Here is a 24,507-nt window from a genome sequence, read left to right as displayed (position 1 = left end):
GCAACACAATCATCCTGACCTCTTGATATTTACTAATCCTTCCAACTCTTTTGACTTGCTAGCTGCTTTCTTTAAAATTTCTCCAGGAACATCTGCTAATTTAGCCACATTTAGTCCATAACTCCTTGCTGCAATTCCTCTGGTTATTTGATAAAGAAAAGTGACAAAATCAGGGACTTGTTCTTCACCTACAAAATAAAAAATAAATAAATAAATAAATAAAAAAGAGGAGATAAAGGAAACCATGCCTGAAAGTTCAAAGTAGAAGATTAAATAAGACATAAATTCTTACAACTTCACGCAATTAAAATTTACAATCTGAAAAAGAAACACATTGTTCCTAATCACCTCTTAGTTCCATTTATCAATTGTACATTACCTAGGAAAAGGGAAAATACTGTTTTGAAAATTCTCTTGCATTTAGGATCTTGTAGCTCACCTAAAAGGGTCTTTTTGTTTTTTTAAGATTTTGTTTTTAAGTAATCTCTACACCCAGCGTGGGGTTCAAACTTACAACCCCGAGATCAAGAGTCGCACACTCCACTGACTGAGCCAGTCACACGCCCCCAGCTACAAGAGTTTTTAACAATGATTCGGTGCAAGGTAAAGATTTGTTTTCCGCTGCTTGCTAAAAAATTTCAACTGAACTGCTATGATCAGAAAGGGAATGATTCTGATACACAGTACAATATAATTTTTCCTGTAAAAACAGACTAAAAAGTGTTATTTCAGTGAATGTACTCACTGAACAGTCTTGTATGTGATATACTCTGTAAAGTAACACACCGTAAGAGAGGTTTCTAAGAATGCTAAAAACAAAAAAACAGCAAAAAAATGCTTAAGGAAATATAACATGTTGCACAGTTTAAATAAGAAGATTGAGAAATTCTGGTTTATTAAATATACTGGGTTAACTAAGGGTTATATATATTCAAGTGGATGCTGTTCAGTTCAACCTAGCTCCCATTTAGGACTAAAGGGTTTATTGCCTTAGCTGTGAGGAAGGCTGTCTATCCACAATCCTCAGCTGTATCCCCTCTTTGGGAGTCACCTCAGCTTAAGAAGAGAACTGCTTCATTTGAGGTCATGTCTTGTCTTGGGCAGCCTGCACCGTGACGGGTTGCTATGGGAGTTGGTAGGCAGCTTCTGAGATGGCCACCAAAGATCCCTGCCTACTTGGTGTTCATGCCCTTGTGTCATTCTCTGCCCCTGAGTGTGGGCAGGACCCAGTGACTTGCTTCTAACAAATAAAATATGGCAAAAATGATGTGTGGTCACTTCTGAGATTAGATTACAAAACACTGTGGCTTCTGCCCTGGGCACTTTCATTTTGCTTACTTGCTCTGAAGGAAGCCAGTTGCCATATTGTGGGCTGTCTTATGAGGAAGCCCACATGGAAAGAAACTGATGTCTCTGGCTAACAGCCACATGAGTGAACTTGGAAGTAGACATTCTAAAGCTTGCCAGCACCCATGTAAGAAGTCTGGGAAGTAAATTCCCCCAGTGAAACCGTGAAATGACAACTGACCTACCTAACCTTGACTGTAGCCTTGGGAGAAACCGTGAGGTAAAAGTGGCCATCTAAGCTGCCCCCGGATTCCTGACCCAGAGAAATGATGATAAACGTTTGTTGTTTTAAGCTATGTTTGGGGGTAATCTATTATGCAACAACAGCTAACTAATAAAGGGTATAAAGGGCCATGCTCCCTCACCCCAAGTTGAGGTAACTCTGAAAGACCAAGCACATCTGAGAGCTCTCTGTAGGGTTGGCTGAAGCCTTATGACCACAACACAGCCCCATCCTACCCAGGCCTGCCCTCAGGTGTTGATCATGAGAGCAATCCCAGTCAACACTTGGCACAAAAATCTCCGACTCTGCTTCCTAGGGAACCCAGACTACCATACAAACACACACACATGAACTAAAAACTTCCAAAGAACTCGGATATAATGAAGCACAATAATAGAAAGACAAAGTTGCATACTGTTTAATCTTTGATAAAACTAAAGCACTTCAGGATTCTGCAGCTTTTATTATGAAACTCAATCTAATTACACTGAGTTGCAAAAATGCCCAAAATGAACCAGATTTTTAATTATTTCTGAGATCCCAATAAACGTATTATAAGTTTATCAAGAGCTTTTTCTCATACATTATGTCACTTGATAAATGTGTATGCTTTATTCTTTTATCAGCTAAAAACAAAAAGCATAACCGAGAAAAAGGATAATGGAATTTTCTTTAACCTCTTCTAAGAATTCAGCAGCAAATAACATCTTTCTAAGGTTGGGCGATGGACATGGGAGGGGGAAAGAATGCTGGCACTCTCAGGAATACAGAGTAAAACTCACATTACAAAGCAGTAACAATCCCGCAAAAATTCTCACCAAAATATTAGCCAATAGGATCTAACAGTACATTAAAAGGATTATTCACCACGACCAAGTGGGATTTATCCCTGGGCTGCAAGGTTGGTTCAACATCCGCAAATCAATGTGATACAATACATTAATAAAAGAAAGAACAAGAACCATACGATCCTCTCAATAGAAGCAGAAAGAGCATTTGACAAAGTACAGCATCCTTTCTTGATCAAAACTCTTCAGAGTATAGGGATAGAGGGTACATACCTCAATATCATAAAAGCCATCTATGAAAAACCCACAGTGAATATTATTCTCAATGGGGAAAAACTGAGAGCTTTCCCCCTAAGGTCAGGAACGCGGCAGGGATGTCCACTATCACCACTGCTATTCAACATAGTATTAGAAGTCCTAGCCACAGCAATCAGACAACAAAAAAGAAATAAAAGGCATCCGAATCGGCAAAGAAGAAGTCAAACTCTCACTCTTTGCAGATGATATGATACTTTATGTGGAAAACCCAAAAGACTCCACCCCAAAACTGCTAGAACTCATACAGGAATTCAGTAAAGTGGCAGGATATAAAATCAATGCACAGAAATCAGTGGTATTCCTATACACCAACAACAAGACAGAAGAAAGAGAAATTAAGGAGTCGATCCCATTTACAATCGCACCCAAAACCATAAGATACCTAGGAATAAATCTAACCAAAGAGGCAAAGAATCTGTACTCAGAAAACTATAAAATACTCATAAAAGAAATTAAGAAAGATACAAAGAAATGGAAAAACGTTCCATGCTCATGGATTGGAAGAACAAATACTGTGAAGATGTCAATGCTACCTAGAGCAATCTACACATTCAATGCAATCCCTGTCAAAATACCATCAACTTTTTTCAAAGAAATGGAACAAATAATCCTAAAATTTGTATGGAATGAGAAAAGACCCCGAATATCCAGAGGAATGTTGAAAAAGAAAAGAAAGCTGGCGGCATCACAATCCGGACTTCCAGCTCTATTACAAAGCTGTAATCATCAAGACAGTATGGTACTGGCACAAAAACAGACACACAGATCAATGGAACAGAATAGAGACCCCAGAAATGGACCCTCAACTCTATGGTCAACTCATCTTCGACAAGGCAGGAAAGAATGTCCAATGGAAAAAAGATGGTCTCTTCAACAAATGGTGTTGGGAAAATTGGACAGCCACATACAGAAGAATGAAACTGGACCATTTCCTTACACCACACACAAAAATAGACTCAAAATGGTTGAAAGACCTAAATGTGAGACAGGAGTCCATCAAAATCCTAGAGGAGAACACAGGCAGCAACCTCTCCGACCTCAGCTGCAGCAACTTCTTCCTAGAAACATCACCAGAGGCAAGGGAAGCAAGGGCAAAAATGAACTATTGGGACTTCATCAAGATAAAAAGCTTCTGCACAGCAGAAGAAACAGTCAACAAAATCAAAAGACAACCTAAAGAATGGAAGAAGATATTTGCAAATGACATATCAGATAAAAGGCTAGTATCCAAAATTTATAAAGAACTTATTAACCTCAACACGCAAAGAACAAATGATCCAATCAAGAAATGGGCAGAAGACATGAACAGACATTTTTCCAAAGAAGACATCCAAATGGCCAACAGACACATGAAAAAGTGCTCAGCATCGCTTGGCATCAGGGAAATCCAAATAAAAACCTCCGTGAGATACCACCTCACACCAGTCAGAATGGCTAAAATTAACAAGTCAGGAAACAACACATGTTGGCGGGGATGCAGAGAAAGTGGAACCCTCCTACACTGTTGGTGGGAATGCAAGCTGGTGCAGCCACTCTGGAAAACAGTATGGAGGTTCTTCAAAAAGTTGAAAATAGAGCTACCATACGACCCAGCAATTGTACTACTGGGTATTTACCCCAAAGATACAAATGTAGTGATCCGAAGGGGTACGTGCACCCCGGTGTTTATAGCAGCAATGTCCACAATAGCCAAACTATGGAAAGACCCAAGATGTCCATCGACAGATGAACGGATAAAGAAGATGTGGTATATATATACAATGGAATATTATGCAGCCATCAAAAGGAATGAAACCTTGCCATTTGCAACGACGTGGATGGAACTGGAGGGTATTATGCTGAGCGAAATAAGTCAATCAGAGAAAGACATGTATCATATGATCTCACTGATATGAGAAATTCTTAATCTCAGAAAACAAACTGAGGGTTGCTGGAGTGGTGGGGGGTGGTAGGGATGGAGTGGCTGGGTGATAGACACTGGGCAGGATATGTGCTATGGTGAGCGCTGTGAATTGTGCAAAACTGTTGAATCACAGACCTGTACCTCTAAAACCAGTAATACATTATATGTTAAAAAAAAAAAGAAGATAGTAGGAAGGGAAAAATGAAGGACGGGAAATCGGAGGGGGAGACAACCCATGAGAGACTATGGACTCTGAGAAACAAACTGAGGGTTCTAGAGGGGAGGGGGATGGGGGGATGGGTTAGCCCGGTGATGGGTATTAAAGAGGGAACGTACTGCATGGAGCACTGGGTGTTATACGCAAACAATGTATTATGGAACACTACATCAAAAACTAATGATGTAATGTATGGTGATTAACATAATAAAATAAAATTAAAAACAAAAAAACAAAAAAGCAAAGCACTAACAATCCCTTTGCCTCCAAATAAAACTCCAGAAACATAAAGAACAGGTGAGGAGGTGGGTGGAAGGAGACCAGGAAAGAAGCGTGGAGAAACCAGTGCCTGCTAACTTGGATAATTTTTTTGTTACTCTCTGATGCTCACATGACCAAAAGTGAAGTGAACAGCAGTAGGCAATCAAAAGGGCAAACTCTTCTCATTCTTAAGACAAAAAAAACAGTCTTTTATCACTTCACCTGGCTTGATTCTAACTGATGTACCTACATCTAGCCTCTCTTCTATGATCTAGCCTCCATGCTGGTCTTTCTAAAAAACACTTCATTCATCCATCTGTCCGTTCATCATCCATCCATCCATCCATCCTTCCTTCTATCCTTTTCTGGAAGCCCTCTAATGCCACAAAACTCCCTTAGTTAAAAGTCGCTTTGCTGGTGGCTTCTTTTTTTTGCTTTATATATATATATTATTATATATATATATAATACAGTACGTATACATATACATAGCTATAAAATGCTTCTTATATATAATATAGTTATAAAATATATCCATATATTTTATAGCTTTATGTTATATTGCTATGAATAACTTAACATATCTCAGTACAAACAATTGGTCAATTTGTCATCATATCCTAGTCTCCACTGTAGTACTAATTATGGTAGTTCTTTTTCTTAATTAATTAATTAATTAATTATTTTTGATGTAGTGTTCCATGATTCCTTGTTTGCGTATAACACCCAGTGCTCCATTCAATACGTGCCCTCTTTAATACCCATCACCAGGCTAACCCATCCCCCCACCCCTTCCCCTCTAGAACCCTCAGTTTGTTTCTCAGAGTCCATAGTCTCTCATGGGTTGTCTCCCCCTCCAATTTCTCCCCCTTCATTTTTCCCTTCCTACTATCTTCTTTTTTTTTTTTAACATATAATGTATTATTTGTTTCAGAGGTACAGGTCTGTGATTCAACAGTCTTACACAATTTATAGCGCTCACCATAGCACATACCCTCCCCAATGTCCATCACCGCCACTCCATCCCTCTCACCCCCCACCACTCCAGCAACCCTCAGTTTGTTTCCTGAGATTAAGAATTTCTCATATCAGTGAGATCATATGATACATGTAATTATGGTAGTTCTCACACCATTGCGGTAAATATTGTGACTATTCTTCCATAATCACATTAGGTTTTTTTTTTTTTTTTTTAAGATTTATTTATTTATTTGAGAGAGAGAGAGAGTGCGAGCATGAGCAGGGGGAGGGGCAAAGGAAGAAAGAATCTCAAGCAGACTCACCACTGAGCGCAGAGCCTGACATGGGGCTCGATCCCACCACCCATGAGATCGTGACCTGAGCCAAAACCAAGAGTCGGACCTTCAACTGACTGAGCCACCCAGGCGTCCCCTCACGTTAGGGAGCTTTTAGAGTTATGTTCTACATCAGGACTGTCCTTCACCCCTCTCAGAGGGGAGAAAAGGAGAGATTGTGAGTGGGTGTGTGATGGAAATGTGGTGGCAGACAGAGCCAGATAGGAGAGAAGGTAGTAAATAAAAGTTCTTGGTGAGGACTTTACTTATAAGCTGTAACCATTCCTAGATGGATATTACTGAAAAATTAATCTGATACTGCTTAGAGTCAGAGAAATTAATAATTCATGTTTCTGCTTGTTACAGGGGAACTTATCAAAATTTGTTTGAAAGCCAAACTTCTGTAGGCAGTTATTAAAGAAGTATGTGCTGATCAAATAGTCTCTGAAGTCACTTTTGGGACTGATTCATAACATTTTTAGAGGTGGATGAGGTTAGGTAACTTGTCCAAGATTTTATAGACTGGAATAGATTAAAGTACATGTTTCTTACTGCTAGTCTGCTGCTTTATCTACCTTGCCATGAGAAATAACAGAGTATCTTAAAAGCCACCCAAAAGGTCTTTGGGGCCCTTGATTGATGACCTATGAGGTGGCCTCTAATTCAGACAGCAGAGGAGTTAGGTTAGAGGTGATGGATGAGACACAGATGTTGCTGGAACAACACTGGAAGTAAGCAGACAATGCACCGATGCTTCAGAATTCTGAGTGAAAATTATTTTTGACCTAAAATTCTAGCCCAGCAAAATTATAAATCAAGTATGAAGGTATATTGGAGACATTTTCATTCCTGCAAAACCTCAAAACTTTTAACTCCTTTAGTTGATATTATTAGTAGCCTATCCAAAATCTTTTCCAACCTTAAGAAAACCCTGATTTTATAATATGGAATTAACTCCCTGACCATTTAACTGAGGAGATAATGTCCTCATACCAAGCTCCAAAAGTGGATCCTGATTAATCTAGGCTGAGCAAAGTCATCCCTGTCATTGTCACTTCTGGCAATTGGCTTAAGAGTGAGCATGTGATTCAATTCTGAAAAGGAGAGGGGACAATGATGAGATGCTAGTGAGCATCTGGGCTCCAAAGAAAGAGTCACAGGAAATGCTGGTCCCTTGGGACACTGTCAATTCTGGCTCTGATGCAAGAAAAAGCTGCAGCTGCCCTGTCACCAGCCTGATGATGCAGGAAGAGAGGAAGACAGAGCTGAAGCCCACTCTTCCTCTGAGGTCCCTGTAATGTGAGGTTATTTCCATTCTCACTGTTGGCACCCCTGTGAATTCCAGTGTCCAGTCACCTGCAATCAAAAGCACAGAAGGCAGGATGAGAAAATTTAGGATGATGGTGAAGGCAGGTGTCAGGACAACAACTGTGCAGCAGGCCTAGGGAGTGACCAGTACCAACGCACAGGACAAAGGGCTCCAGGAGGAACGATTCCAACAAAGAGAAGTGGAACCAACAGTTCAATCACGTGGAAACATGTCTAGAGAGGTGTTTTACAAAGCTGCTGGAGGGTACCGGGAGAGTCAGATATAGACTCAAATAAAAGAATGGAATGAAAACAAGGCAATTACTGCTTTCAAAAACACAAAAAAACAAAAAAGTTGCGAAAGAAAGAAAATGCACTTGTCCTCATACCTGGCTCATGATTAAGCAAGAGCTACTGGCAATAACAGTGAAAACTATGACGAGGAATGAGGCAGAAAGAACCTGGAATGAGTACACTGGGAGGTTAAAGCAGGAAAGGCTGAAGACTCCCATCCAGTTCAATGAGAAGCTGGACAGTATTGTGTCAAGACGATGAACCAAGAGATGGGCAGATAAGCGTCTTATTTAGAGATACAGAAGAAAGCAATGAAAGAGTTGAAAGTAGCTGCCTTGGGACTGGATGGGGAGAGGGCATGGAGGGAAGGGACAGAAGCAGGGGTCTATGGCCTGTTAGCATGAGCCTTTTAGCATCATTTACTGTTTAAAATTATGTTCATGAATATAAATTTCAATCAATAAGATAAAATGCCAGAACCCTTACAGGTTGGTAGTCAGTTCACGTAAATGCTTATCAATGACCCTTCCCTGCTGGTGAACTCTTGTTTATCCCACTGGATTTTAGCTTATAAATTCCTCCTCTCACTTTGGATGCAGATTAATAGACATGAAACTGCTTCCATGAGAGAATTTATGATGTGTTTTTCAAGACTTCACGGTGGTGAAAGGCAAGGATTGCCTAACATTACATTTATCTCAGGTCCAGGGCTTTGTTTTATTTGGGCCAGTCGCCTGATTTCTTTTTCAGGTCCATCTTTATTACTTTTCCAAAATAAAATTTGGACTCTGGAGTGTCTTGGGTAATGGATTTTCCATTGTAACACACCGACTGTGTAAACCATCACTGGCCCACAGGTTGGGAGCTTAAAAAAATTACTACTGAACAGGAAAATAAAATTATACTAAAATTGACTATATTACTTACAGCACTTGAATTTATTTCTGTTGGCTAATGATGTTCTTTTTCATGAAACATCTCATTCCTCTGACAGTGGTGCCGGGTGGGAAGGCTAGGAAAAATAGTGTAGATCCCACATACCAGTTCTAGCAGAGTAGGATAGAACCTGCAAGCAGATTCTATGATTCTAGGCTCAGTTCAGCCCCCACCCAGGTGGCCCACATGGGCAAGCCACTTGACCTGACATTCAGTTTCCTTGTCAAGTTAAGATAAAACATATGTCCAGTATTGAATACTGGGGATGAGATTTCGGGAAATACATCAGACATTTTTAAAGATGACTAATATACTTGACTGTTAGGGCATCTTTCCTGAGATGAATCTAAGAGTAAAACCTACACGTCCCCCCTGACCCTATCTTCTTCTTGTAGAAAAATGAGGTAAAGAAAGACCAGAGAAGCACTCAGAGATGGCAAAGATAAATGTAAATTCTACTTGACCCTAAGCTTAGAGAAAATGAATTCAGACAAATGTCATTTAAAATCAACATTCACAGCTTTTATTTTTAATAAGCAATAAGTTCATGTATTCATGAATTTTGAGTTATCAAACATGAAAACCAACAACAGTCTAGTTGTACTTACTGCAAGCGTATTTCATACCTGGATCGTTTTTGCTTTCATCCTCATTGACCAAGAATCCCATGTGATAATTTCCCACCTGTTGTAAGTAACTTTTTTCTAATTCACAAACGGGTGGATAATGGGTGACAAACAGGGTTAAGGATTTCACCTAAAGCAGTAAGACATGACAAACGTTACTTTATTTTTATATTTATTTATTTTTAAAGATTTTATTTATTTGTCAGAGACAGAGACAGAGAGAGAGAGAGCGCACAAGCAGGGCGAGTGGGAGAGGAGAAGCAGGCTTCCGGCAGAGCAGGGAGCCCGATGTGGGACTCGATCCCAGGACCCTGGGGTCACGACCCGAGCCGAAGGCAGACGCTTAACTGACCGAGCCACTCAGGTGTCCCCGTTATTTTATTTTTAAATTTTACTTTATCAATTTGGCCCATTATTGGGGATGCTAAATTTGCTTATTTGGTTTAAGTGAGTGCCCAGAAGATTTCTCTACTATACCGACACCTATCTCCTTTGTAATTAATAACTTGTGGAGTAATACTTTGAGATTGTGTGAATATCCTTTTTTCCAACAATCTTTCATCTCAAAGTTTTGCCATCTATAGATCATCATTGCCTGATGATATGGTGACTAGTAAATGCTGATTTAAAAAAATTCTCTCGGTATTTATTAGTTGGCATTCTGTAAAGAAGAGCTTTCTTTTCTCCCCACCCTACCGCCACCATTTTAAAATTTATTTTTGTTTTGTTAGTATTAATATGCATTTACAGATTCTTTAATAAGCATTATTTTAAAGCACACATTATTATGTATTCTAGAAATCCCTAATTTCTTAAATCTTAAAAGAAGCTAACACCAAATCTTGGTCTAAAAATTAGCAGAAGGGGTGCCTGGGTGGCTCAGTCAGTTAAGCAGCTGACTCTTGATTTCAGCTCAGGTCATGATCTCGGGGTCCTGGGATCAAGCCCTGCATTGAGATCCATGCTCAGCGGGGAGTCTGCTTGAGGAATCTCTCTCTGCCCCTCCCCTCCCCCACCTCTTGCACATTCTTTCTCAAATAAATAAATCTTAAAAAAAGATAAAAATCAGCAGAAGGGGATAATTAAATCAAAGAACTTCAGTTTTGATTCATCTGCCATTCACCTCATTAAAAGTCAGAACATGTGCCTTCTCTTGTATAACAATTACAATAAACCTATTAAGGCAGGATTTCTTTGATGAGCTGCTCTTAGAATCTGCCCTGAAGTATCTTTGGACCAGCTGTCTCTGGGATGCCCCTTCCCTGAGCTGACAGGCATTTCTTGCCAGAAGACCTAAGGGTTTGGGTCACAACACTGCTCTCCTCAAAACCATTTTCAGCTTGCAGCTGCAACACAGAGCCTCCCCATTCCTCCTCTCTGCTCTCTCTTCTCTATTCCAGCAATCAAAAGACACCATGAAAATACAGATTTTCATCCATAAAAAGGGTAGAGATTCTTTGCTCCTGAAGAATCTTCTTCAATGACTTACCTCTAACATAAATTTTATCTAAAAATAACACTTTCTTCATTAACATTTAAAACATCAAAAAACTGCTATAGAAGCAATGAGAACAGAAGCGACAAATTTAATTCTGTCATAATTTGTTCCTGAGGGTTCTTAGAGGAATCTTTAAAATATCACCAAACTGCTTTTGGCAGTCAGCCTCCAACATGGCCCCAAAGTTCTTTACCTCCCAATGTTCGTGCTCTTGAGCAGCCTCTTCCCATAATGAATCAAGGCTGGCCCTTGTGCTCAACAGAGTATGATGGTAGTGACAGTGTGTGGCTTGTGAAGCTAGGTCATAAAATGCAGAAAATAATTTGGCCTCTTGGAATGCTTCTTCTGGGGGAAGCCAGAAGCCACTCAATATTCAAACAGCTCTATGGAGAGGTTCACAGGGAAAGGAAGTGAGAGTCCTGGCCAACCACCAGCACTGATTTGCCCCAGCAAGTGAGCCGCATTGGAAAGGGTCCTCCAGCCCCAGTCAGGCCTTCAGATGAAGGCAGCTCTGGCTGACAACTTGACTGCAACCTCAGGAGAGAGCCTGAGTCAAAATCACTCAGCTAAGGTGCTCCCAAATTCCTTAACTCCAGACACCATGAGAGATACAACAGATGATTATTGTTGTTTTAAGCCACTTAGTCTTGGGGTCCTTTGTTATGCAGTCATAGTAACTGACATGCAGCTCTAGAGTAGGAACAATGAAATCAAGCTCAGAGGTGGCAAATTCAGTCTGTCGTAATTCGTTCCTGAAGGCTCTTATGTCAATGTTTAAAATGTGTTTCGGAGGCAGTGACAGGACTTTCCTGAACCTGTGATATGCAGTCTCTACAATAATTAAAGAGACATTCCTGAGCTCTATCTTTTTGCAAGTAAAGAATTTTTTTTAAAGAAAAATTAAAAGTATTTATTTTAAAGTAGAAAACATGCCATCATTAACTATGTAATCTAACTAAATGTTCAAACACAAAACTGAGACCCACATAAGTTTAAAGAAAAGGGGAGTTATTTTTGCATCCTGTGCTGTGCGAAGAAATAGGAGTAAAAAATATGCTTTTATTGGTTATGTAAGGAAGAGAAAAAGAAATGAAAATGGAGGAAAGACACAAAGGAAAGAGTTTAAAAAGTGGAGAACAAAATACAGAAAGAAAAACCAAAGAACCAACAAGGTTCAGGGCAGGTGCCAAGGAGAGACAGAAGGAGAGAGACCAGAATGAACAAAGAGAGAGAGCATTAATAAAGGGGAGAGTTTGATGGACAGGGATGGAGCGTTTAACACAAACAAAACTTCACAACGAGATGCTCAGAACTGCAATCTGGAAAAAACAGATGTGCATTAAAAGAGTGAAACAGAAAGACACAAAGACATGACATTAAAGGCCGACTATCAAGGTCCTGTAGGATATTGCTGAAAAAAAGGATTTCATAGGTAAAAATGGCTCTATCTCCTTTTTGTTCTTTCCTTAAGGACTGGTTGCACGTTGGGTGGGGGGGCATCCCTGCTTTTGATTTAGAGTTTGCCAAGGAAAATAAGGAACAGTTCTGGGGGTGGAAATATTACCAGAGAGGCCTTTATCCTACTGACCAGGCTTATTTTGCTTCAGCAAAAGCAAAGAAGACACATCAACAAATTACAGACATGATGTAGGGCCAATCCATCCAAGTTCAATGTATAGTGTTTTAATGGTCAATTGCAGGTGTAGGGTCCCTTATAATATTAAAGATAATTTTGAACATTTAGAAGCTGAGGCCAGAAAAATAATTTGTATACTATGCACCATTCACATACAAAAAGGTGTGTAAGATACTCACATCTCTAATAAAATGCTCAAGTGTAGCATAAGCAATGGCGATTCCATCATGGGTGCTTGTCCCTCTTCCCAATTCATCCAAGATAACCAAGGACTGGGATGTTGCTTGTCTTATTATTTCTGCTGTGTCAGTCAGCTCTTCCATAAAGGTACTCTGTCCTTTATATATATTATCTGCAGCACCCATCCTACAAATAAGATGAAGACACCTTGATTTTTTCCTCTGAATTTTATTATTAGGAAGCCAAGTATTACTTTATGAACAATAAAGGATCCCTGAGGGTCTATATACTTTATGCCAATAATAGCTGAAATCATATTAAACAAAAATAAACATGTGTTGGATATAAAAGAGTGCCTAACGTCAAACTGCAACCTGTAGAAACATTGTGGATAGAGTCTGAGGTATTGGACAGAGCTTCCAAAAAGTAGGGAAACCTCTGACCCTACCTTCTGAGCAATCATTCCAAACCAAAGTTTTGGTATTACAAGGGAAAATATTGCCTCTCTGTGTTTAAAAAAATCCGTAAGTACTAGAAAATTATAGAATTAAAGGGTTTTTTTCCTAGTATTTCCTAAAGAAGATTCCACAGTGTATTACAAATTATAGTATCGTGTTGAAATAATTTATTTAAATAAGCTAAAATTTTTACTAGGATCATAAATGTTTAGTAATCTCAGACACCTAAAACAGGTTCCTAAAGTGGACTTCATGGAACACAGTTCTTAAGAGATGTCAAGAAATGGGTGCAAAAGATATAAGGGTTTCTTTCCTGTAAGATTTCCATGATCCTTTAATATTATACTACACATTATGTATTTCCTAGAGAAGATTTACTATACAGCATTTTTCTAACTCACTTAACTGTGGACCCCTAAAACTCCCAGAGCACCTTGTGGCAATAATGGTCTACAGAACGTATTTGGGGAAATGTCTATTTAGTCCAAAAGGATTCTGGAAGAAAAAAAAAAAAAAGTGTGTGGGGGGGAGAATCATTAATGCACTCACTCAAGGTCATGCAGTTAATAGCAAAACTTAGAATTCAGGTTTTCGACCCGCTAACCAGCTTTGTGAGTTCTGGTTAACTATTTTCTTAGCAAAATACCTACACATCGATGTAATTTTGCTCTAATAGTTCACCTGTGACCTACAGCAGCATAATATACCTTTTCTTTCTGGAGAAACTCATGGTGAAATCCAGCCTTAACCATCCCCGGGCTGGAGCCTTGTACTGGGCAGGGAAGATGGAGTACATTGTTTTTCCCACAGATTGGTAGACCCTTAGGAGAAATGCTCCAGGAATCAGTGTCATTTAGAAACTGTATGTAACTCCATCTAGGATAACTCTACCATAGATGGGATTATTAAAGAAAGTGCTTTAATTTTATCCACTTTAAAATCAATAACTTTAAAACATAATTTCTGAAATGTTGTTAACTTATGAGCATTCTGGTTACTTCCTTAAAGTTCAAATACTATTATTTATATCAATTTCCAGTGTTTAATAATATTTCTCCCCACCACAAAGGTTAAACTTTCCTATCTCTGAAATCATTCTGAATTCTCTAGAATCCTAATGTTTGACCCCCATTAAACATGGTTGCTTTTACTCCCTACAGGTTGCAAGCTGACAAAAAAGAATGAATCTTTAGTTGATAACAAAGTGCTCTGATAAGGCAAATGTTGGGGGGGAAGGGTCTTTGATTCTCAAGAATTAGAATAATAAGCAAGCACTAAATAAGATTTTAATACAATAGTTTAAGTACTATACTTAAGTGTTTTCTAGAAATAGTAGGGTAACACAGCGGTCTGGCTAGAAATTTCATGAACTGTAGGATGCTCTTGGGAAGTTATTTTTAGGCAGATACACACATACATATATAAAACATTTAGTATATGGCAAGGGAGAGATTTCTAATCAGTAAGGGAGGAAAGGATGAATGATCAATCCACAAAAAACATGCCAGCTAGTTGGTTATCTTGAAAACAAAACAAAACAAATGTGCCCCTACTCAAACCATATTCCAAAATAAAATTATATGGATTTAAAAGCTTAATGTAAAAAAAGAAACCATAAACATACCAAGAGGTATAAATGAAATTTAATCTCTGGATAGGCAGATGGGTGGCGTTATAAACTTAGCACCGAAACAGGTGTACAGCAAAAAACACCTAGGAAAAAGTTAAAGGCAAACCACAAACTGACACAAATAGTTGCAACATGTATAAAAAAGGGTTAATATTCCTAAAACAAATATTCTCATAAAGCAAAACAAAATGGTGAACATTCCAACAGAGACAGGAAAAGGACAGGAAGAATCAATTCACACTCACAAAAACTCATGAAAATATTCATATATTATGCAAGTTCAAACAGGAATAAAATGCTGCTTTATATATATCAATTAGCAAAGAGATGAAAAAGAATGATGACATCTACCACTGTCGAGAGTGTAGGGAAAAGGGTATTCTTATGTGAGACTGAGAGTTGTTACAGTCACCCAAAACGCAATTTAGTGATGTCTGTCAGAAGTCTTTCATAACCCGTAAATTTTACTCTAGGAATTAACACTATGGAATTATCGCAGAGGTACGAAAAATGCATGTACAAATATACTCCTTAATGTTGTCCAGTGAAAAACTGGAAAAATCAAATGCCTAAAAAAAAAGAGAGAGAGAGCAATAATACTATGATGGAAAACTCTGCAACCAGTAGAACTGGCATGTTTGAATTTATGACATTGGAAAATGGTCACAACATACCTTATGTGAAAACACTAGGTCACCAGAAAGTGTCTAGATTTAGTGGAGGGATCTGCTAGGGCAAGAGGCCTGCCCGACTGCTGAGGAAGCACATGCCAGTGCTAAGAACACCTGAGGTAGTGTTCCATTGAGACACTTGGACAGCATCCAAAATTAAAGTCTGAGGAGAGCTGAGGAAAACCGACAGGAGGAAAGAGAAGAACTGAGAACAACCAACAAAACAATGACCACAGAGGAAATGAATAAAAGTATAATTCACTAAACAGAATTAAAACAAACAAAACCTCTATTTGGTGTCCTCAGAGAGATTAAGAACACTGCAGCCTTAAAATAAAACAGCCTGCCAAAAAAAGGAACAGCTGGAGAACAAAAACTCTTGTAAATTAAAAATATGATGACTGAAAAAATTCACTGTATAGGAGGGATTAAAATTAGATCCTGTGGAGGACCAAGATTTTAATCTGAAAGATAAATTCAAAGAAATCTCTGAGCCCAGTAAACAGATCAAGAAATGAAAAATACACACAAATAATTTTAACACAGCCAGTTCCTGAGGGTTTAAAGCCCACCCAATAGGAAGTGCAGAAGGCAGACAGACAGTCGTATCATACACTGAAATAAGATATGCATCTTCAAATGGAAAGCTTCCACAAAATGACAAGAGAAATAAGACAAGACTTACACCTAGAAACATACAGGTAAAATTTTAGAAAGGATAGAAATTTTTTTAAAACTCCTCAACACTTCAGAGAGAGAAAAAAACATTCCTAACAAAAGGATGAGAATAAGATGCCATCAAACTGCTTATCTATAATCAATGCCAAACTAGAAGATAAGGGAGCAATTCCTTTACATTTGAAATCTGGGAGTTTATATTCATTTAAACTTGCAAAACAGATAGGAAGACAAAATAAAGCTTATTTTAGACTTTCAAGAACTCAGAAAATTTGCCACCGTGAGTCCTCATGAATAAACTGCTCAAAGACAGAGAGAGACCAAAAAGGGAAAAGAGCATTCGAGAGGAAAACACGAGATACAGGGAATAAGAGAAGCAAAAAAAGCTAGAAAGAAATGAGAATTTTAGACTGGGATGCTTAGGAGGGGCTCCTCTGACAGTCTAACACCTTAAGGATTACATACTTTTTAAGCTTTCAAGTGAATGTGGATGTAACATTTACACAAATCCTAATAACATAAATGCTGATTATTGGGTCCTTCCATTTGTAAACTAGCCTATGAAAAAGAATGAGATAATTACAGCAGGACAGATGTTGAAAGCTTTTGGAAAGGTAAAGGTAAGAACAGTTTTAAAATTAGGAAAGCTCATGGAATGATAAATGATTTCTTTGTATTTGTAGCCAGTTCAACAGCTACTGTCTAAAGTAAATCCATCTAAAATTAGAGTGAGGAATATTTTACAGACGTTGTAAGGTTAACTACCAGCAGAACAAAGGTGGGACCCCTCGGAGCGATTGCTTTGAGTGCAAAGGGCTAGGGTTCGGTGCCAGAGGGCCTGGGGGGTTGGGGGGAGCCTTTCAGTTTTCAATTGTGTGCCCCCTGTACTGTTTGAGTTCCCTCCTATTGTGACAGGCATTGCTTCTGTAATCATAGTTTTTAAAAAAATGTTATGTTGTTTTTATTAAAAGCTACCTGTGCAGAAAAAAATATAGAAGGTTATCAACATGTTTAGAGTTATTGTCTCAGGGTGGGAGAATTACTGGTCATTTGGTGACCCTTTCTCTTCCTCCAAACACCTAGCAAAACATCTGGTACAAGGATGGAGAATGATAAAAGAATATTAAATAATGTCTTCTTTCCTAACTCCAGGGATTAAGACATTGTAGGCAACAGTGGCCTAACATGGCTGCTAACAAGATTCTACGCTTTTTAAATGTTCATTTCATTACCATCATTGAGGTACCTTTAGGAATCAGTTCAAAATAAAATACAGAGTCAATAATTATAGATAAATGTATACATAAAAGTTGGTAATTTAAGCTTACATTTAAAGAAGCCAGTCACATTTTATACAATAGAGATGTTCAGAAAGGCTGAGTTTTAGTCACTAGAAATAGGTGAATTCTTATTTTAGGCCTTAGGCCTTGAACTTGAACTCTCTATATATCTATCTCTTGGCATTAAAAAATTAGCTGTCACATTGAAAAAGGAAGTTCTGGCCTAGAAGATGGAGTGAAAACTTTTAAAAAGTCGTGCAATTTATAAATTATGTAATGTAGCTAAATATGGTAGAAAAGTAATATCTTGAGGGAAGAGACCAGTGCTCTAGTCCTGGCTTGGCCACTAAGTACCGTGTCATCTTAGTCAAGTTAGGTAACTTTCCTGTGTGGTCCTAGCTTCCTCATCTGTGCAATGGGGAGGTTGGAATAGTAAACCTCTAAGGGCCCATCCTCTTCTCAAGTCCCATGGTTTTCACGAATGTGTTCATTTATGCTCATACTGGCATAGCAAAAAGTCCACTAGCTTAAGTTTCACATCCTGAATATCAATATCAACTTATTTAACTTGGGCAAATCCTTTAATTGAAACTTAAGTTTTCAATTAGTTATTCCTCATAGTGGCTGAAGCTCAAATGTGATAACACACGTGAGAAAGAGTGAGCATTTTACTGTGTTCTGGGCACCCACCTGAGAGTTACACCTGCATTATTTCACTGATTCCTGACACCACATGAGCTAAAACTTCATCCTCATTTGCAGCTGAGGAAACAGGTTTAGTGACCAAAAGGCTAGTCAGTCATGGAGTCAGGATTCAAACCCAGGTCCGTCTGATGCCAGAACGTACACTCTGATCTCCTTACTGTACACGCTGTAAAAGGCTGGAAGTATGTGTGGTAGACACACAATAAAGTGACCACAATGAACTCTGCATTCTGGTGTTCACCCCCTTGTACCATTCCACCTCCCCTGAGTGTGGGTGGGACCTGTGACTTGCTTTCAACCAACAATACAGCCAAAGTGATGGGATTTTACTCCCTAGATCATCTGATGTTATGTGAGACTATGTCTTGCTACAGACTGACACTACAGACTTTCTCCCTAGCTGGCTTTGAAGAAGCATGCTGCCATACCGTGAGAGGACCATGTGAAAAGGATCTGTGAGTGGTATCTAGGAGCTGAGAGCAGTCCCTAGCCAACAGCCAGCAAGAAAGCAGGGAGCTCAGTCCTATTATCTCAAGGTGATGGATTCTGCCAACAACCTGAATGAGCCTGTAAATGGATCCATCCCCAGTTCAGCTTCCAGATGAGAACTCTGCTCAGGACCCACCTAAACCATGCCTGGACTCATAAACCACAGAAACTCTAAAATAATACGCTGTTTCTTTTAGCTGCTGAATTTGTGACAATTTGTTACACAACACAGAAAACTAATTCAGTACCTTCACTCTGTAAGTATGAAAAATGAGAATTTGGTGTTCTCTTTGGATTCTTCTAGCCCTCTTAATCTACAATATCCAGTCCTTAGTACTCTCCTTTCAATCCCACTGACGTTTCACTAATTTATGTTCTTTGATCCGAGTTATTCTGATAACCTAATTTTTCTATCTTCACTTTCTCTAACAGCTATTCTATTTTTCACCTTACCAGAAGACTCCTATTTTAAAATCAACTGAGTCATGTTGAAATAAGTATAGTAAGTCAGTCACAGAAAGACAAATACTGCCTGACTCCACTTATGTGAGTTCTCTAAAATAAACAAACTTGGGGCACCTGGATGGCTCAGTCGGTTAAGCAGCTGCTTTCAGTTCAGGTCATGATCCCGGGGTCCTGGGATCGAGCCCCACATCGGGCTCCCTGCTCGGCGGGGAGTCTGCTTCTCCCTCTGACCTTGCCCCTTCTCGTGCTCTCTTCTCAAATAAATTTTTAAAAAATCTTAAAATAAATGAACTCATAGAAACAGAGAGTAGAATGGTGGCTGCCAAGGGCTGATTTTGGGGTGGGGAGAGAATGGGAATTGCAAATCAGCAGGCATACAGCTTCGATTATGCAACTTGAGTAAGTGCTAGAGATCTGCTGCACAACACTGTTCCTGTAGTCAACAAAAATGCACTGTACACTTGAAAACTTGTTAAGAGGGTAGATTTCCTGCTAACTATTCTTACCACAATAAAAAAAATTTTTTGAGATCTATAATAAAAGAAAAATAAGAAGGTGTCTCAAACTAGACAACAGCTTTTTCTGCAATGTCAGTTAACAGTTGATATTGCAGGAATGAATTTAAAAGTTTAGATGTACTTTTTTCTAATCTTACTACTAATTATTGAGTTTAATCACTGACAACTGCTGCATGTACATACAGACTGAATCCTATCCAAGAGGCAGCAGGACACGATGGTTAAGTGTACGAGTCCCAGTGTGCTGCGTTTCAGTTTCCCCATCTGTAAACAGTGACAATAATAGTGCCTGCTTTTCTACTTCTTATGATGGTTATGAGACATAAATAAGTTAATATTTATAATTTAAACAAAACAAAACAAACTTACAAGGGTTTCCCTAAAGCCTGGAAAATAAAACCCTAAATTCCTAGCATGGTTCGCAAGGCCTTCTGAGTCTCTGTCCCTAAACCTCTCTCCAATCTCTTCTCCTTCTCAAACCCAACCCAAATGAGTCAAGAGTAAACAACAATGTGAATGTCCAAACTTAAAGGTAACAGAGGACTGACTGATCATTTGTGGCAAAAGTTGCAAGGAGTGAGAAGAGTTAAACTTATGTTCTCTTTTGTGCTTCCCTATAAATTAGGGTTATCCTGTACACTGTTGCTGAGTTTATTCTAAAATTACAATGTATAAATCTGAGGAACATGAGAGAAACTTCAGTTTTTAATGGATATAAAAATTAATGGTTAATATTTTCATGGGAAGCTTATTGCAATAATATGGTACCCGGTAATTTAAAACTAGCATGTAATCTCAACAGTATTACCTGTATTTTCCACTCAGTTTAAAGACACTGCATTTAAAAGAGTAATTTCAATTTTCACTTTTCACGATAACCGACTTAATGTAAAAACGCTTTTCCTATGCTAAATTTTTAGTGGTAAAGTCAAACTCATGCTGATGAAGTATAATTTTTAAAAATGCTATTTACTTTCTGCTTATCCAAACTACCCTTGCTAATGTCTTCAAGGCCTTCCTGACAAGACTAACACATCGCCCATTCTCCATCCTGACCTTCTTAGATTTTCTCACTGATGACCACCAATTGTTCTCTAATGATCTTAGCACCAAAGCCCTGATAACCTCTCAGTCACCTCAGACTCCACGCTGAGCGCAGGAGCCCAACGTGGGATGGATTCCATGACTGTGAGATCATGACCTGAGCCAAAATCTGGAGTCAGACGCTTAACTCACTGCGCCACCCAGGCGCCCCTCTCAGTCACCTTTTATCCAAAGCCCTTGCTGCTCTCACTGAATCTGTCCTACAGGATCTGTCTGCCTAGATGAGCTACAGACACCAAAAGATGATTGCCCTAGACAGACTTACTTTCCCTTCCCCTGGTTTTTTTTTTTTCTTTCTATGTTCACATTCCCTACAGAGAACTGGGTCATTTCTTTCTCCAATGGTTCCTTCCACTTTGATAGGTTAGAACCTGTATGATAGCAAAGAATTTCCCATTAGCAAGCCAAGAGAGTCAAAAAAAAGTCTTACTGCTGGCCAACTTGGTAGTAATCATTTTATACTCTCATTTTACAGATGTGGGAAAACACTTCAAACATCAAGTCACTTTCCCAAGGTGACACGGTGAATTTGTGGCAGGGAAGAAAAAAAATACACAGGCCTTCAGGTTCCCAGCTTGCAGCTGAATTACCCCAACGTGCCTCATGGTATTACTGGGTTTCTGCCCTTAAGGACAGCAGACCAAATTTCAGGGGATCTTAGATGTACTTTTATTATACAATGGTCCTAACTCTGCCATTAGGCCAGTGCAGTATCAACCGCATATCTTTTTAGCTGTTAAATCCCTTGATCAAATGAAATTTTGCAGAGAAACTCACTACAGATTAAATAAGAGGCATGCTGATTTGGTCACGACATAGCATTATTAGGTCCCCTTTCTTCATCCAGAGGGGGCTCTGGGGGACTCTAAACACCGTGTACAACAGTTTGAAAGCCATTGCCTTAGCAGGCAACACATTTTCTATTACAATTCTATTTTTCCACAGCACATGATGAGAAAGGAACAGTGCTGCCCAGCTGACCTGAAAAAAGGCCAACTTGTTATCCAGTCACTGAGGCAACTAGGGAAGCGTATGCTTCTGACTCTGCGAAATGTTTACTGATAAAAATATTTTCTGCTAACTTCCCTTAAGAAATATAGTTTATTTTTCCAATAAATTTCAGCAGTATAATGATTCTGATGGACACAGAATTTTATAACTGAACACATTTTCCTTTTCACCTTGGTTACTAATAACTGAATAACATCTCATAATAACAAATAGCAACTCTCACTTTCTTATTTTTCTATCCTTACTATCTTACATTTCTCTCCTTATTTTCTCTTTATTCCAGGGTCTTTAGATACCATTCTACTCTCTTATTATCCTGCTATATTGTACATATCCCAAGTAAAGCACCAAAAATAAGTTTTTGAAGCAAGACATTATAAATTAGTTAAAATTTTTATAAATTTTTATTACTTCAACAAGCACTTTACAAGACACAATACTGGACAATGATTCTGAAGTTTTTCAAGTGTCAAAATATGTTAGAGATTTAAGGAATTCCAGAACACATGTAATTATTATTCTGTCAGTATTTATATTCAAAAGTAATAAAAAAATGCATTCTTTAAGTTTCATCTTAGAGTTAGTTTGCTCTGAGTAGACAGGTTACAGTTATGTGATTAAGAAAAAAAAAATCACTCTGATATTTTTAGGAGTGGCGGTTGACTAATCTTTCTAATCCCCTACTCCCTCCTCGCCTCTAACCCTTATATAGGTCAACAAAGCTTAATAAAGCATTAATGGAAAAAAGAAATTAATAGTTTTTAAAATCAGTTTCTAAAATACAGAACACTTACATGAAAATTTGAACAAGAGTTTGTTTTTATGAGATCTGGATATTTTAAGATAACATTCTAGATATTTTTCAATTGTAGCTAACAGGGTAGGCCTCTGTCCCCTCAAATCACAATTTCTGGGACTTACATGCTAGCATGAGGGAGAAGTACTGCAATTAACAAAGAAAAATGATTTTTCATACTGAATGATCAATACTGGAGCTCAAATATCAAAATTACTGAATAGACGCAGTAATTATTGTATTGCATTAGGATTTTTGGACATATCTGAGTGCTTCAAAACTTGTGGTAAAAATATATATAAATAAAATTTACCACTTAACATTTTTCAGGTATACAATTCAGTGGCATGAATAAGCACATTCAAATGTTGTGCAGCCATCGCCACGATCCATTACCAGATCTTTTCATCATCCCAAAAAAGAAATTCTGTACTCATTAAAAAACAAACTCCATATTCTCTCCTTCCCGCCAGCCCATTTGTAACCTCTATTCTATTTTCTGTCCCTATGAATTTTACTATTCTAGCTTCCTCATGCAAGTGGAATGCCTTATTTGTCCTCTAAGTGCTCTGTATAGGAGGAGGACTTTTATATTAGCTTATTTTGCCTTCTTTTTGAAATTGAAGATGTTTTCCTATTTACTTCACTTTGTTAAAAAGTTAACAGAATTCTGTAGAGTATACATGTCTAAGCTTCTGATTTTTTGAATATTATGTAAATGTACACAAGGAAAATAAGCTCCTAAATAACAATGTACTCTAACTTTTGGCGGGAGGGTGGTGTAAGAAAGAAAAATTTAAAAATTACAGTCCAAGAAAAGAAAAAGCCGCAAAAGGATACCAATTACTACAAGATGTGTAGATACAGGAGAGTACTTAAAAGGCATTAAAAAAAAAATCTGTTGCATTTAATTAAACATAAACATTAACCCAGAAATGGAATGAAGTCACCAATGATTTACCACTACATTGTATGCATTTTAAAAAGAGCCTAAAAAGCCAAATACCTAAACAATGATTTCCAGGTAATAGAATTACAGGTGATTTAAATTTCTTCCTTTTTTAAATTCCTTCCTCTTCTATTTTTCAATTAGCAATAATCGCGCCTCGAATAAACCTCATTGGCTACGATTGTGCCACTGCGCAAAGCTTGAGCTCTTCTATTTTTAAATTTTGCACAGTGAACAAGCATTACATGTTATTTTTAAGAATCACAAATGATACATTTAAGAACACTTTATTGTATCATTACTTTAAGACAATGGAAAAAGAAGGTAATTACCAGGTTAAATAAGCAGCTTTCTTCCAGCAACATTGAAAACACTTTATTAGCAGCAATAAAATTATTATTAAAGGCAAGAAAAAAGTTTCTTTCTTTCATATAATTGTTTCTACTAACAGTTGCAATCAGATCACACTACAGTATTTAAAATTAATTTATAAAAGCTGTAACACTGAACTGCATATACAACCAAGCAAAAAATACTGTTAGCAATCTTTCAATTTCAATGGAAACGTTGCTGAGAATCAAGACAGCAATCCAGGAAAATGCCAAACTTGTGTTGGCTCTCATGAAACCATGTTCACTGGAAACATCTACAAACACATGCAGGCCACTTATGAAGGACATGGGCATTTTCCTATCAAAGGGAACCCAGGATGTGCTGACTGGGCAAACTATTCTCTAACACATCTACTAGTCCACTCTGTGGAATGTCCCAAGAATTTCAAAGGAAAATAATTTACAAGAGCAAATGTTCTTTCCCAACCTTAACTGTATCTGTGAAAGCCACAAATAATTAAGGCCATCAAAAGAAAGATAAGATTAATCAGTCATCAGGAATAAGATTAATGAGATTAATTAGTAAGATTA

General features: G+C 38.2%; 1 protein-coding gene and 1 pseudogene across 3 annotated transcripts in view; both read right to left on the bottom strand.

Moving 5' to 3' along the window:
* The window catches only part of MSH3 (mutS homolog 3), a 185,146-nt gene that overhangs the window by 3,551 nt on the left and 157,088 nt on the right, over window positions 1-24,507 (bottom strand). For all 3 annotated transcript variants that reach the window (XM_035014749.1, XM_035014750.1, XM_035014751.1), the window contains 3 exons: window positions 12,830-13,016; window positions 9,517-9,646; window positions 20-188 (listed from right to left, as the gene is read on the bottom strand). In XM_035014749.1, the coding sequence (XP_034870640.1) occupies window positions 20-188; window positions 9,517-9,646; window positions 12,830-13,016 (486 nt within the window). The remainder of the gene's footprint in view (window positions 1-19; window positions 189-9,516; window positions 9,647-12,829; window positions 13,017-24,507) is intronic.
* On the bottom strand, window positions 23,611-23,785 carry LOC118017255 (annotated as a pseudogene).

Source organism: Mirounga leonina, unplaced genomic scaffold (genome assembly GCF_011800145.1).
Source record: "Mirounga leonina isolate KUSES-001 unplaced genomic scaffold, KU_Mleo_1.0 Mir_168, whole genome shotgun sequence".
NCBI lineage: Eukaryota > Metazoa > Chordata > Mammalia > Carnivora > Phocidae > Mirounga > Mirounga leonina.
Note: the sequence above shows the minus strand (reverse complement) of the source record. Positions and strands in the feature narration are given on the sequence as shown.